Source organism: Giraffa tippelskirchi, chromosome 13 (genome assembly GCF_054371585.1).
Source record: "Giraffa tippelskirchi isolate mGirTip1 chromosome 13, T2T-mGirTip1v1.2.pri, whole genome shotgun sequence".
NCBI classification, from domain to species: Eukaryota; Metazoa; Chordata; class Mammalia; order Artiodactyla; family Giraffidae; genus Giraffa; species Giraffa tippelskirchi.
The window spans coordinates 100,060,168-100,073,720 of NC_137287.1; the positions used below are offsets into that span (position 1 = coordinate 100,060,168).

General features: G+C 40.0%; 1 protein-coding gene and 1 long non-coding RNA gene across 6 annotated transcripts in view; both read right to left on the reverse strand.

The window, feature by feature from the left end:
* The window catches only part of VAPB (VAMP associated protein B and C), a 47,001-nt gene that overhangs the window by 22,001 nt on the left and 11,447 nt on the right, over nt 1-13,553 (reverse strand). For 2 of the 5 annotated variants that reach the window (XM_081560337.1, XM_081560336.1), the window contains exons 2-4: nt 13,283-13,490; nt 12,205-12,360; nt 258-410 (exon numbers count right to left, since the gene is read on the reverse strand). In XM_081560337.1, the coding sequence (XP_081416463.1) occupies nt 258-410; nt 12,205-12,220 (169 nt within the window). In that variant the 5' untranslated portion in view covers nt 12,221-12,360; nt 13,283-13,490. The remainder of the gene's footprint in view (nt 1-257; nt 411-12,204; nt 12,361-13,282; nt 13,491-13,553) is intronic. The other 3 variants (XM_081560338.1, XM_081560334.1, XM_081560335.1) reach the window with 2 other exon arrangements.
* On the reverse strand, nt 8,392-11,695 carry LOC145533262 (uncharacterized). Its single transcript, XR_014073952.1, has 2 exons — nt 11,384-11,695; nt 8,392-11,216 (listed from the first exon to the last, which is right to left on the reverse strand). It is a non-coding gene; the product is annotated as an uncharacterized LOC145533262 (long non-coding RNA).

Here is a 13,553-nt window from a genome sequence, read left to right on the forward strand (position 1 = left end):
TCTGATGTTACCACTCTAATTTTGCTCTAACTATTGAGGCACAAAGGCTGTAAAGCATTAAACTAAAGAGGCATTAATTATGGAAAAACAATAGGTGAGTGGGACCCACCGAGCTATTTAATCAGAGGGTAGGGAGCTGGGGGGAGACGGCTACCATCTTCCTTTGCTATGCACTGCAAACACAAGCTTGAAGAGATCCCACTGCCTCTAGGGAGCCTTTTTAGCCCACCCTTCAGGCCTTCATTCTCAGAACTTACCAGATACGTTAATCGAGGCCCCTGCATCAATGATCCCACTGTTGGGCCTCACGCAGTACCTACGCGGTGCCGTGGTCTTCACTTTAAAACACACATTTCGATCTGTCGGGTTGCCAAGCTTCAGGTTGGTGGTGACAACATCGGTGAAGGGACCTGCAGAATGAGACAGGGACTGGTTGGGAATCCCATGAGGACCATGTGGAGGAAAGACTGATTTATGGTCCGGAGTCAGGACGGATGTGGAACGTGGTTGACCCACGATCACTTCATCATGACACACAGGAGAGATGGGCTGAGGCTGACGCACTAACAGTGACAGCTAAAATCCACCACGGTCTCGTCACACCACCAGGCACCTGGCCTAGTGAGCGTTCCAGCAGACAGGGTCTCCCTGATACCTCACAACTTTACTGCCAGACAAGAACACTGAGGCTTGGGAGAACGTACCACTTGTCTAAAATTTTCATGGTAGTTAGTGGTAGTGAGGGTCTGCAACCAGGCAGCCTGAGTCCAAGGCCAGCTCTTAACCTATGCTGAACACTGATTTCCACAGTAACCAGATGAAATCTAACAGAGAGAAGGTAAAGGACTAGACTTGGGTCCAAAATGATGATCAAAGGCAGAGTGCCAAAGGCAGCAGATGCAAGAGACTTCGAGGTGTTAGTGGTCTGTAAACATAACCCCCCCACACACACACAATACAGTGATGCTACAGCAAGGTCAGAGTCCTTCGGAGCAGCCCACACCCAAAACAGTGTGTAGTTAGCCCACACTTAACTACCTAGGGTACTGGAAGATTGAAACAAAGCTCAGTGCCTTAAGGGTATTTTTTTATTATTATTTATTCATTTTCTACTTTATTAGATTTTTTAATTAAAAAAGTAAAACATGCTTCTTAAAACAAGTCAAACAATAAAAGATGTATAAAGAGGAAGTTAATAAGCTTTCCCCTGTCCCCTGAGATAACCAATATTAACATTGTGGGAGATCCATCCACATCATCTATGCTTACACAAACTGTACATATATACATGAGTGTGTGTGGGTGGGGTAACAAAAATGGGATCATACTACTCACATTACTCTAAAACTTCTCTGAAACCTGACCCGTAAGGTTTATGAAGGAGTCAGGTGGGAGGGTTTAACTATAATGTCTCTTAGGTCCTTTTCAACCCCTTTTCAAATTTACATCTTTTCACTGTGTACAGCAATGGTATCTTTGTGCTTCTTCCAGGCAAGCTCTTTACTCCTATCTTTACGTTCACAGGGAATTCAGAGATGAGGTGGGGAGGTCTATGTGCTCCTGTGCTCACAAACTAAGAAATACATACAGTTGGTTCATCTGCTCCATGAGAAGATCCACAACAAAGACATTCACATCTGTGCCTCGAACATTTTTCAATGAGATTCTGAGCTTCTGAGGACAAGAATGATACCTTACCAGTTTTCACATCTCCGACACAGTGCCTGGCATCTAGTAAAGGGATGGGGGCAGGGGTTGAGAGATTGAGATTGATTGACTGAAAGTCCTTCACCAAGGAGGAAACTACCTCGTGGATTACTACCAGCAAAATTAAAATCTCAGGCTGCTTTCTCGCCTCTGGAGGTACTCTGGGTATGAAAAATCAATCTGATATGGGCTTAACAAATATAAATTAAGAAATCAATAACGGTGAAAAGAAAGAAAGGAAAAGAGACTCAATTCTAAAATAAAATAAACTACAGCCAGTTCTGCTAGAAAGCTTATTTTGAAAATGTGAATCTGTTTCAATGTGATTGATGTGCATATTAGGGGGACAATCTGAGCATAAAATGAATTTCACATTTGCTTATGTGTGATTTTGTCTGCAAGAAACGCTAAGTGATCACAGAAAACAACATCCAGCTGAACTGAGTGGCACAGAGACACAGAAAACACACAGCTACACACATCTCCATCACCACCAGCTACATGGGCTCACAATGCGGCCCTCACAAACTGTAACTCTTCCAACGACCATTTCCACAGGCAAACGTCAGCTTCTCGTGGTAAAGTATCATATTTATTGCAGTATTTATCTATTTCTGAGCCATCTAATGTGTGCTAAACTGTGCTTCTGCTTATATCAGGTTCCCATCTTTATGTGTGTCTGTGACCAACAAAGCTTTTGAGTGTTACGCATCTAACCTTGTTCCTTCCTCATAAGTCTTACGGTCTCTCGTGCTATTTTGTATAGGATGGTGATTTTTAGGAATGCATGTATCATATTATAGCAGGAACTACCGTACTACTGGATTATCTATAGTTTTGTAGTTACTTATACTAAAAGCTACTTCCATTCTTTGAGCAATGACACCTTCAAGAATGAAATGGCTAGGGAATTTCCCAGTGGTTCAGTGGGTAAGACTCTAGACTTTCACTGCCGAGGGTGAGAGTTCAATCCCTGGTTGGGGAACTAAGACCCTACAAGCCACGTGGTGAGTCCAAAAAAAGAAGTGAAATGCCTAAAACCAATTTCTCCATTTGCCTACCTTTCCCATAACCCCCGCCTTTGACCCTCTGGCAGCCAAACTGGAAGCCACGAGAGGGGGGCATTCTCCAGGTCCAGCTGTGGCCAGACGTGGGGTGTTCTGTCTCCCTTACTGACTCCACCACACAAAGCCTCTGCCTACAAGCTACGTCACCCCCTTACTGAGGGTGGGCACCCCATGGCTCCAGGGGATTTGCAGCTACAGTGAGGGAAAGCCCAGTGCTGACCACGATTCATCCTTGTATCAGGTTGTTGGCCTCCAGGGAGAAACAGGACACTTGGTGCTGAAGGCAGCACCTTTATGTGGGGTTATCCAGGGCTCCACCCTTTCCTACTCCCCAACACACTCAGTCTGGCTCGGAATGAAGATGGAGGAAGTTTTCTCCCAGTAAGTCTCTTTGCTTGAAATGGTATCACTTCAGCAATGGTAAAAAACAACAGCAAAAAACCCCCCCACAACTCTGGTTTTCTGCAGTCAAAGAAAGCAATTAAACAAGCACACAAACACAGCTCATACTGACACGGGCACAGTCACCACGTACATACATTCTTTGGCCCTCACATAAAAAGGGCCCACTGCAAGAACTCCACATCAGCATAGCTCCAGCTCTAACGGCCCCACACTGCTGGGGGGAAAGGAGAAGAAAACAGATAAAAAAAATGTAGACATCTGAAAAAGGTGAGCTTTCAAATACAAAGCCTACGGGGGAACAGTACTCTCACTGACAATCTGAATGTGATTCATAAACCACCAGGCCTTAAAGCTTTCTAGATACAAGCTGAAATCTGTTCAACAAAATTCTGCCTCAAGAACACGGAAGCATCTTCAGATCAGAATGCCAAGAATTCATAAGAGCCCACAAATCCACATCCACCACCCCAGCCCGCCAAAAAACAGCATTTTCTAAGGTGTTTTGAAGTATACTAACCAGAAAACAGGGATTTGGCAAGATTTCACTGTGATGAAATTAAGAATACTCGTATCCAACTCAGTTTCTCCTGTCCCTTCCTCCTCCTGCTGCCTCATAAATCGGAGTCAGAGATAAGTTTAAGTGCATTTTTCCTCTGCAATAACCTTTCCTTCTACGTAGTCCACAAAAATAAAGCAAATTTAACTGCAGACACTAACATGCTTCTGGAAACTCCACTGGTTAACCTACTACACAGCAATCTAAATAATATTTTAACCTATATGATTCACTTAAAAGGTAGTCTAAACTATTAAAAAACAAACGTTATTTGTAATAAATAAGCAGAATAAATAAATATCCCAGATTTCTCCCTCAACACTCAGTCCTAAACCTTTAAGTATTATAGACTTCTTGGGCTTATGTAGGCCTTTATTTTTTTTTTTAATCTAGAGGAAACAATACTAAAAATATATGCAAGTGAACAACGTCACTGATAAAACAGCAAAGATTAATGTGAAAAAATCAAGACATTCTGTAAAAACAGGGCAACCCTTCAATCCACACTCCAGACAACGCAAGAATTTTATTGAAAACAAATTCTATTTGATTCGAGTAATTACAGGAAACAAACTATGTTAGTGTTCTCCTTTTCTCCTGTATTAATGAATTAGAATACACAAAAATCTCAATAAAAATGATGTAAGAGCTTGTGAGCATCATTCAGATTTTTACTAGTCACTTTCCTTTCATAAAACTGCCATTTCCATTAAAGCATTATGTTAAAATGGGATTTTACTATACCAACATGGGTGTTTATCTCCAATGAGCTTAAACACTGTTTACATAGTAGAGTCAATTTTACAAATGAAATATTCAAAAACCAGACTTTCTTCTTTTAAGAGATGAAAAAATGATTTTGTATCTCTAGAACTGCAGCGCATTCATTTAATCATTTTTCTTTCTAATCTTCCAGACAGTTATGCAGATATTTTAAGAACATCTAAAATGTGAAATAGGAGGTCCCCCCAAATGAAACAACATGAGTTTGAGAGAAATTAAGAATGCTCCTTAAAGTCCTAATTTTTTTTCTTTTCAGTCATTTGAATAATGTTCTTTATGCCCTATATTATGCATATTCATCTGTGAAAATGCTAGTGAGTTTGATAGATGCTCATGAATAGCATTAACTAACTTGAATTCGAATTCCGTAACATGCTTTAAAATGTATTAAGATAAAACTAAGCACAGTATAAACCATTTCCTCACTCAGGTTCATCTTACTGTCATTTGAAAGTGTGTATTTTAAGATGCAAAGAAGATCTAGAATTGTCCTGTCTTAGAAAGTAAATAATAGAATGTCAGCAGAAATATGCATAGCATTAAAAGTAAAAGCAGAAACAGTGAATCTTTCAGTCTTACTTACAGAAATGGAGTCTCATAATTATAAAGCTCTGGTTTTAAAGATCAAGGAAACAAAGTCACAAGCCAGCAAACTTCTCAACAGCATGACATCAGATTTCAGGTAGTGGCAATTTCATCAAAAATGGCTGGATAAACTTATCAATCAAGAAACACAAGAGTATTTTGTGAAAAAAGTATTCCATTAAATCTTGAAAGATTTTATCAATATATGCATGGTTTAAGCACTTCCTTTCTGTGACTATTCACTCCAAGATCCACGGAAGAAAAGACTATAACAAAACTCTTCCTTTCACAAAGAGGAAACAACCATTTTCATAAGAGAATGACCAAAGCATTCAGGTCCCAATGACTTTTTAAAAAGTAACAGAGGAAACGCCAAGTGAACTCAAAACTCAATCTTGACCTTTACTTATCTTTGTAACTTTAAGCAGATCATATCACCCCACATGTAAAGCCCAGGACAGAATTTAAGGGGTATTACTTTTACTTAGCAATTCAACTAGAAAATAAAGATACACACACAACTATAAAACCCCTAGAAGATAACATAAGAAAATCTCAATACCTTGGGTTTGACATGACTTTTCAAAAGATACAGCATGGAAGGCACAATTCATGAAAGAAATAATTAACAAGCTGGACCTCATTAAAATTAAAAAGATTTGCTCTGCAATGGATACTGTTAAGGAGAATAAGAAGACAAACAGCCAAATACTAGGAGAAAATATCTGCAAAAGACATATTTAATAAAGAATTGTCACCCAAAATATATAAAGAATTCTTAAAATTCAACAATAAGAAAATGAACAACCGAACTTTCAAAAAAATGGGCAAAAGATCTAGACACCTCAGCAAAGAAGATATACAGAAGGAAAATAAGATCTACAGATGGAAAAAATATCCAAATGAACAGATGCTCAACATATGTCATTAGGAAATTGCCAATTAAAACAATAAATGAGATACCAATACATACTTATTAGTGGCCAAAATTTAAAACACTGACAGCATCAAAGGCTGGCAAGGATGTAGAGCAACAGTTCTCATTCCTCACTGCTGCAAATTCAAACCTCTGGAAGACAGTCTGACTGTATTTGAAACACACACACACACACACACACAAACTCAATATACTCTCTTACTACACAATCCAGCAATCACACTCCTTGGTATTCACCCATGGGAGTTGAAAACCCACATGCACACAAAAACATGCACACAGATGTTGACAGCAACTTTATTTATACTGCCAAAACCTGAGAGCACCAAGATGTCCTTTAGTAGGTAAATAAGCTGTGGGACATACAGATCATGGGGTACCATTTCACACTAAGATGAGCTATCACACCACGAAAATTCAGATGCAGATGAGTCTTAAATGCACATTACTCAGTTAAAGAAGCCAATCTGAAAAGACTATACCCTACATAATTTCAATTATATAACATTCTGGAAAAGGCAAAACTATGGAGATCGCGGTTTCCAGGGCTTATGAAGGAATGGAGGGATAAACAGACTGAGTACAGAGGGTTGTCAGGGCAGTGAAACTATTCTGTATGATACTACAATGGTAGATAAGTGTTATTACACATTTGTCAAAGCCCACAGGATGTACAACACCAAGGCTGAACCCGGACTTAGATCGTGGACTTTGGGTGACAAGGACATGTCAGTGCAGGTGTATCAGTTGTAACAAATGCACCACTCTGGTACTGGATGCTGACAGCGGAGAAGGCTGTGCGTGTGGGGCCAGGCACAACTCTGCGCTCAAGTTTGCTGTGAACCTAAAACTGATCTTAAAATATAAAGCTTCCACCTTGCCAAAAAAAAAAAAAGGAAGCACCCTCAACATCTCAGATATTAAGTATCACTGATTTTAATAGACATTATGCAGATATAATTGTATAAAGATAAATGAACAAAGATGCTGTGTTTTGCTTTTCCTTTTCTGGAGTTCATGAAAAATTCTGGTGTTGCAAATAAATATTCTTCCTATGTAATATGTCTCCTGATGTAGCTACAATACTTTGAAACTCAAACTGTGTGTTACCTAGGAAGTTATATACCAATTTGATATATTATCTATTAGGTCTCAGCTTTCCAGATATAAACTTGGAGTTATTAGTTCCACACCAGTTTTTTTCACACTGCATAAAAATAGCTATATTATTTTATATTCTTGCAAATACAATTTAGGTACATCATCTCCTTTTCTTCAACCCTTCCAAAAAACATGTTACCATATTTCACTTCAACTCTGAAAAGATTACCTTCTGGGAAGGTAATAATCTGTCTCCAGAAGCCTAGGACTCATGATGGATTTTGTTAAGACAATGAAATTATGCTTGAGGTTTCAATACAACAGACTCTGTGTATGGGAAAATATATTAAAATGGGGGAAATGGACACTCTAAAGTAAAAACTGGTTGGATATCTTACAGATGTCTTCAAAATTGATCCTTTGACAGTCTGTTTTCATTAAAGGTGTCCTACTGCTTCCTGCCTTCCCAACCTACCTGCAGTGCACCAGCCTTCTCATTATTCTTCTTGTTTATTTAGGCTTCCGCTTTCAGAATGTAAACTGCCATTACAGACAGACTTTTCTTGTTCACTCCTGATCACAGGTTTCCAGAGCATTTCCAAACGTAGCATGGATGCTCAATAAATGTGCTGAAAAATTAGTGAACAGCCATGCCACACTTCCATCTATTTTAAACAAGGCTTTCACTCTTCCTGCGCCCTCTGTCCTGGAGGCACCACCAGGCTCTGGGTGAATCAACACTGAGCTAGCTACTGCTCCCTCTGCATGATTAGTCCCCTTTTCATCTTCTGCACAGGACTCAGATTCAACGGACAGTTCACGTGTTCCTTTCCTGACTGCTTCCCACCTGGAGTGAACCTCCACACAATTCAGCCCTGGATGTCCTAAGCCTAGAACCACGCACACAACACATATAGTAAGGGGCTCACTAAGTGTGTGCAGCACGAATGAATACCAGGTTTCCTCAGAGGCAACCCAACTCTGATTCTGACACGTATCCTGTAAAAGAATGCCTCATCCATAACTTTGCTCTGAAATCATGATATATTTGTGCTGACCATACACAGGCTGAAGGTACTATTAATAAAAATGTTCACTTGTGTCAATAAGGCTTTTGTCACTATTATTCTATGATAATTTTGTTTAAAGTTGTCCCTCTAAAAAATGAAAAACAGATTTCATAGTAACAGATATTTAAAGAGAGCAAACTCCTAAATAACCATGAATTCAAGAGTAACAACACTGCGAGATTTTTTTTTAATCTATTTTCTTGATTTAATTCTTAGCTCACACATTAATTCTATGTTTTACAAACAAAAATAAACCTTTGCAATTAATGTGCCTTTACTGGCAGACACTGGATTCCAGTATTTCAGCAGAAAGTCTCATTATATATGATTCTGAAAGTACAAATAAAGAACCCTACACACACACATAACTTCCCTAAAGAAATCTTAGCATGCAAAGTGTTCTAAATTAATAGAGCAACCAACCCACCTGATATTCCTGGGAGAGAGCCAGCTATTGAGAAGCATCACACCCATTATTATAGCAAGAGAAATCAAAACCCAAGAATATTCACTAATGATGCCATCAAAGGCACACTAGATGCTGGCTTGACTGAAAAAGACTATACCAACCTTTAAGGCTGCTTATTCAACTCACCAGTTTCCTAGCTCCTCTGGAGCAAAAAGAAATAAGCTTCAGTCTCCCATCAACTCCAGGGGTGGGAAACGGCACCGTCAGGCACCCTACTGTAGTGTAAGAACTCAGTGGATCAAAGTACTATGGGAGCGTGAGAGCAAACTCAGGAAAGCTCCCTGAGAAAGGTAAAAAGCTGGACAAGGAACCACTGCCTGAGAAGTGGGAGGGTGTTTGGAGCTTATGTTACCACACAAGCAATTATTCAGAACACATAAAGAACTCTCATTAGGAACAAATGTGTCAAATTCTTATGAAGGAATTCTACACAACTATTGGAAAGAATGAAGTAGATCTGTATTTTAACGACAGATGGTCTTAAAAACATGTTAAGTGATACAAACACGATAATACCACATTAAGTAAAACAGGAAAAAAAAAAAAAGGGAAAGAGTTCACGCTAAATTCCTCTGAAAAGTAAAGACGAGAGGAGCATGAATGGGTGGATGTGGAGGGCAGACGTGTCTTCAAATTCTTGGTGAAGCTTATTCATTAAAGAAAAACTTCAAAACAAGTCTAAAAATTATTAACACTTAGTTATTTTATATTCAGGTGTTTATTACATTATCTGTATTTTTCTGTAATTGTATTTTTTCCACATGAAAAGAGCTACAGTTTATGTAAGATCCGGACAACGTTCTGAGAGAATTTTCTTCTTGCCTAGAATGCTCTGTATATACAAAAATACTAGAATCCTGAATTGTGGAGTTTCTTGAAAACCTATATATATATATACACACACACAGACATACACATCGATAGCCATTCTTATGTTATTTTTATAAAAATCAAGGCAATTATTTAAAACATGTTTACAGTAGCAGTGGTCTCATTAATTCAAGACAAAAACCCAAACCCCAAATTCTTACAAAATCTATTGTAAAAACCTTAAAGACTATAATAAGCCTTTCAGTCAGTCAGTTCAGTCACTCAGTCGTGTCCAACTCTTTGCAACCCCATGAATCACAGCACGCCAGGCCTCCCTGTCCATCAACAACTCCGAGAGTTTACCCAAACCCTTACACACCTAGAAATAAGACTAGAAGCCTTTACACACCTAGAGACAAATTCTATGACTACTTTCGTTAATGCAACACCTCTTTTCTAAACAGAAAAATGGCAGAACATTTATATAAGAGCTGAAGTTTTATACATTCCATCAATACACAGCGCTAAGAGATTATGGTACACCAGTGAAGATTACTTTAAGGTGATGGCACACCTGTCTAGTGTGAATTTTATATCAGTTCTAAAAAGATCTTAGACTCAATTTTTTTCAGTGCGGAAGCTTTTGTCCCACTGACTAACAAAACATCTAGTAATTTTTTTCTCTATATAGAAGATCAAAATTTGTGATTTAGATTATGAAAATAAACAAAAAGGTAAGCAATTCTCTACTGAATTAAAATTCTACTTAAATAAGAGGGGCAAAACATGACATTTTTTTTTCACACAAAGCAGGAAGAATCAAGACAGAATTATGCCCAAATGAGAGAGACATGTGTGATGAGAGAGCAAGGGGTCCCAATTTCTTACGGTCATGGTTGTGGCTGTAACTTGACTGAGTTATAAATTAATATTTCAAGTCAAATGCTGAGAGTCAGTATCAGCAGAAGTAAAAACTTCCCCAAAATGTTCAACCTTTAATGGAGAGGACAGATAGCATACAAACAGCCGCCACACCAAAATCAACACATCCCAATTCACAGCAGACACATAGAGAAGAGAAGCAAACACACACTTAGCATTCTGCACCTCTATGGTCCAACGTGAATTTTCAATTTGTGAACAATGAGAAATAGCAGAATGCGGTTTATCAGTTAGTATGTAATCTGCTTTGGTTTCCTTTTCAACAGAGAATCTAAGTGGCTATACCAGTGAAAAGAGATTATCAACCAGGTCAGCAGCTTCTTAAACAAATTCAACAAGAGGCCAGGGAAAAAGGCTATGAGACTTGGATGAAAAATATCTTCTATTTTCCTCCTTCTCTGCCTTTGGAAATCATACTCATTCTTCAAAGTTTTGCTCAAATGCGTTCTCTTTTAAAAAGGCTTACCTAATCTCTCAGTTGGAAAAAAATGATTCCTTCCTATACTGTGTTCTAACAATAAGCTGATGATGACCAAATTTATATCCTGACCCTCTCCTCTGGTGTCCACCTGTGGCTATAATAAGCATTATCATGGCCAAACAGCAGAGCCCCATTCCCCATTCACCAAAAAGCTTGGGCCAAAAGCAGTTACCTTACTTTTCTCTCTTCGCCTCCCATTCCACATTTAATCCTTCAGCCAGCTCTACCTTCAACAGAGATCTGGAATCTGAGCACTTCTCATCCCATTCTCGTCACTGCCACCATGCTGGTCCAAGCCACGGTCTGTTGGTCTGGGTTAGGGATACCTTATGGATGATGTATGGGTGGTCAGATTATTGGATAACTGTGTGGAGGGTGGATGGGTGGATGGATAATGGCTAAGTGTAGCAGCCTCATGGCTTCCACACACACCACCAACCACACATCTAAAGAGCCTACTTTCCCCATACCAGCCATGGTCTTTTAAAAAGACTCCTGCTCAGAATCCTCCATGGTTTTCCAGCTCAGAACAAAACCCAAAGTCCCTCCCATGGCCTGTCTACCGGGAAGGCTCCTCCTTCCTCTCTGAGCCCACCGCTCCTCCGCAGGCACAATGTCTCAGCTGGTCCTCGAACACACCAAGCTTATCGCCACCCTAGGGCCTTGCACTTGTCCTTTCCTCTCTCTTGAATGTTTTTCCCCCAAAATGTGTGCACAGCTTGAACACTCATTTTATACAGGTCTCAGTTCCAATACTGTATTGCCTTCTCAGAAACTTGGCCTTCTCCATTTGCCCTCTTTATAACAGAACCCACTTCCAAACCCCTTTAAACATCATCCACCATCCTCTCAACCCCATTTAGCACCTACCATTATCTCAAAGCATATTCTACATATTTCCCATTCTCTTATTTAGTGCCCATCTCCCCCACTAGAAGATGAGCTCCATAAGGCAAAGGTCCTGTCAGTTCTTTCATCTCAGTCTCTTGAGCATCCAGAACAATATTCAACACAGTGCAGGCATTCAATAAGTAACTGATGACTGCAGAGTCCAGGTACTGTGCTAGGCCCTCAAGCTCAGAGACGACACTGCTCTCCTGCACAGAACCCTGAAGAGACAGAGTCAATACACTTGGAGAGCTGTCCCAGGACCCAATCAGAACTAAAGAACAAGAATCTTTGGGACTGAGGCTCTGGAATGATGTATCTTGAAAAAAAAATTATCAAACTATAGTGACATTAGTTAACACTTAACAGGTCTATTCTAAGCACTTTATATGCATCAACTCACCTAATCCTTCTAACATACCCAGAAGTGAAGAATTCGAGGTATGGAGACATTAAATACTTTATCCTAGATTTTCAGGTGGTAGATTCAGGAGTCACATCCAGGCAGTCTGGCCCCAGAATTCGCACTCTCAACTGCTGTGTTGTACACGACCTCTCACTGCACAGAACAGCATGTGGAAGTGAACATACAAAGTGCTGTGTAAACACAGGAGGGTGCAGAGGGCTGGGAGCTGAACTCTGAGGGAGGAAATCCCAGAGTTTGAAAAGATGAAGGAACACACATTCTGAGTTGAAGAAAAAGTGTTGGTGTAAGCACGGTATGGTGTGATCCATGCACAAAGGGCCTTGGAAAAGGAGACCACAGGGGTACAGTAGAAGGGGTCTCGGGGAAGGGAATGAAAGGAGAAATGGGGGGAGGGGCGATCATGTCTGCTTATGCTTTTTAAAACCTTATAGTTTAAAAATAAGCTGTAAAACCTCATACCTATACAAGTCTGGCAATGAGCTCTACAGGAGAAAATGAAAGGAAGAAAATTAAAAGTGATTCTAGGAATGTAGGTATGATGAAGGAAAATGGGCTTCCTTCTTCTCTTCATGGGCTCTAAATAGTATCCACTGCCTCTGCCAGCATCTGGGGGAACCCAGATGTAAGAGGAGACCTACTCACACAAGTCTGTGTGTGTCTGAGTGTTTGAGCATTTCAGGTGTTTAAAATGGAGAATAAAAGCTGAGATTGTTTTAAAAATAAAAAAAGTATGGCCCAATTTGAAAGCTTGTGATGCTTGCCTACGAATTCTAAACACTAACCTGTAGGGTTGAGGGAGCCAACAAATGTTTTCAAGTTCAGAAAAATAACTCTGACAAGTGTTATGCAGGGTGGCCTGAAGGGTCAGGGAAGGACAGAGTATATTAGAGCCAGAGGGGGGACATGGGGCAATAATCCTACACTCAGGATATGGCAGTGGGGAGAAGCCGAAGCAAAGGGGTACAGGAGACACTGATGATGACAGTGACTGAGAAGATGCGAGTGGGATGGGAAGAGGGGGCAGTGAAAGACTGGTTTAGGATTCCTGGCTTACCCTAGTGGGTTCAGGGGCCATTCCCAAGACATGGAAGGCACATTTGAGAGCATAAGTCAGGAACACAGCGTGGAATACAGCGAGTCCTGGTGTATTTTCATGACAACTAATAGGCAGGAATGTCCAGTAGGCAGAAAGCCTTGAGACCCAGATATGCTCGGAGATACAGATTTGGAAGTTTTCTGCGTAGCAGTGAGAGTTGAAAGGACTGTGAATGAGATAACATACAAAGAGTGCTTAAATGGAGAAGATGGAGGACAGAAGCTTGGGA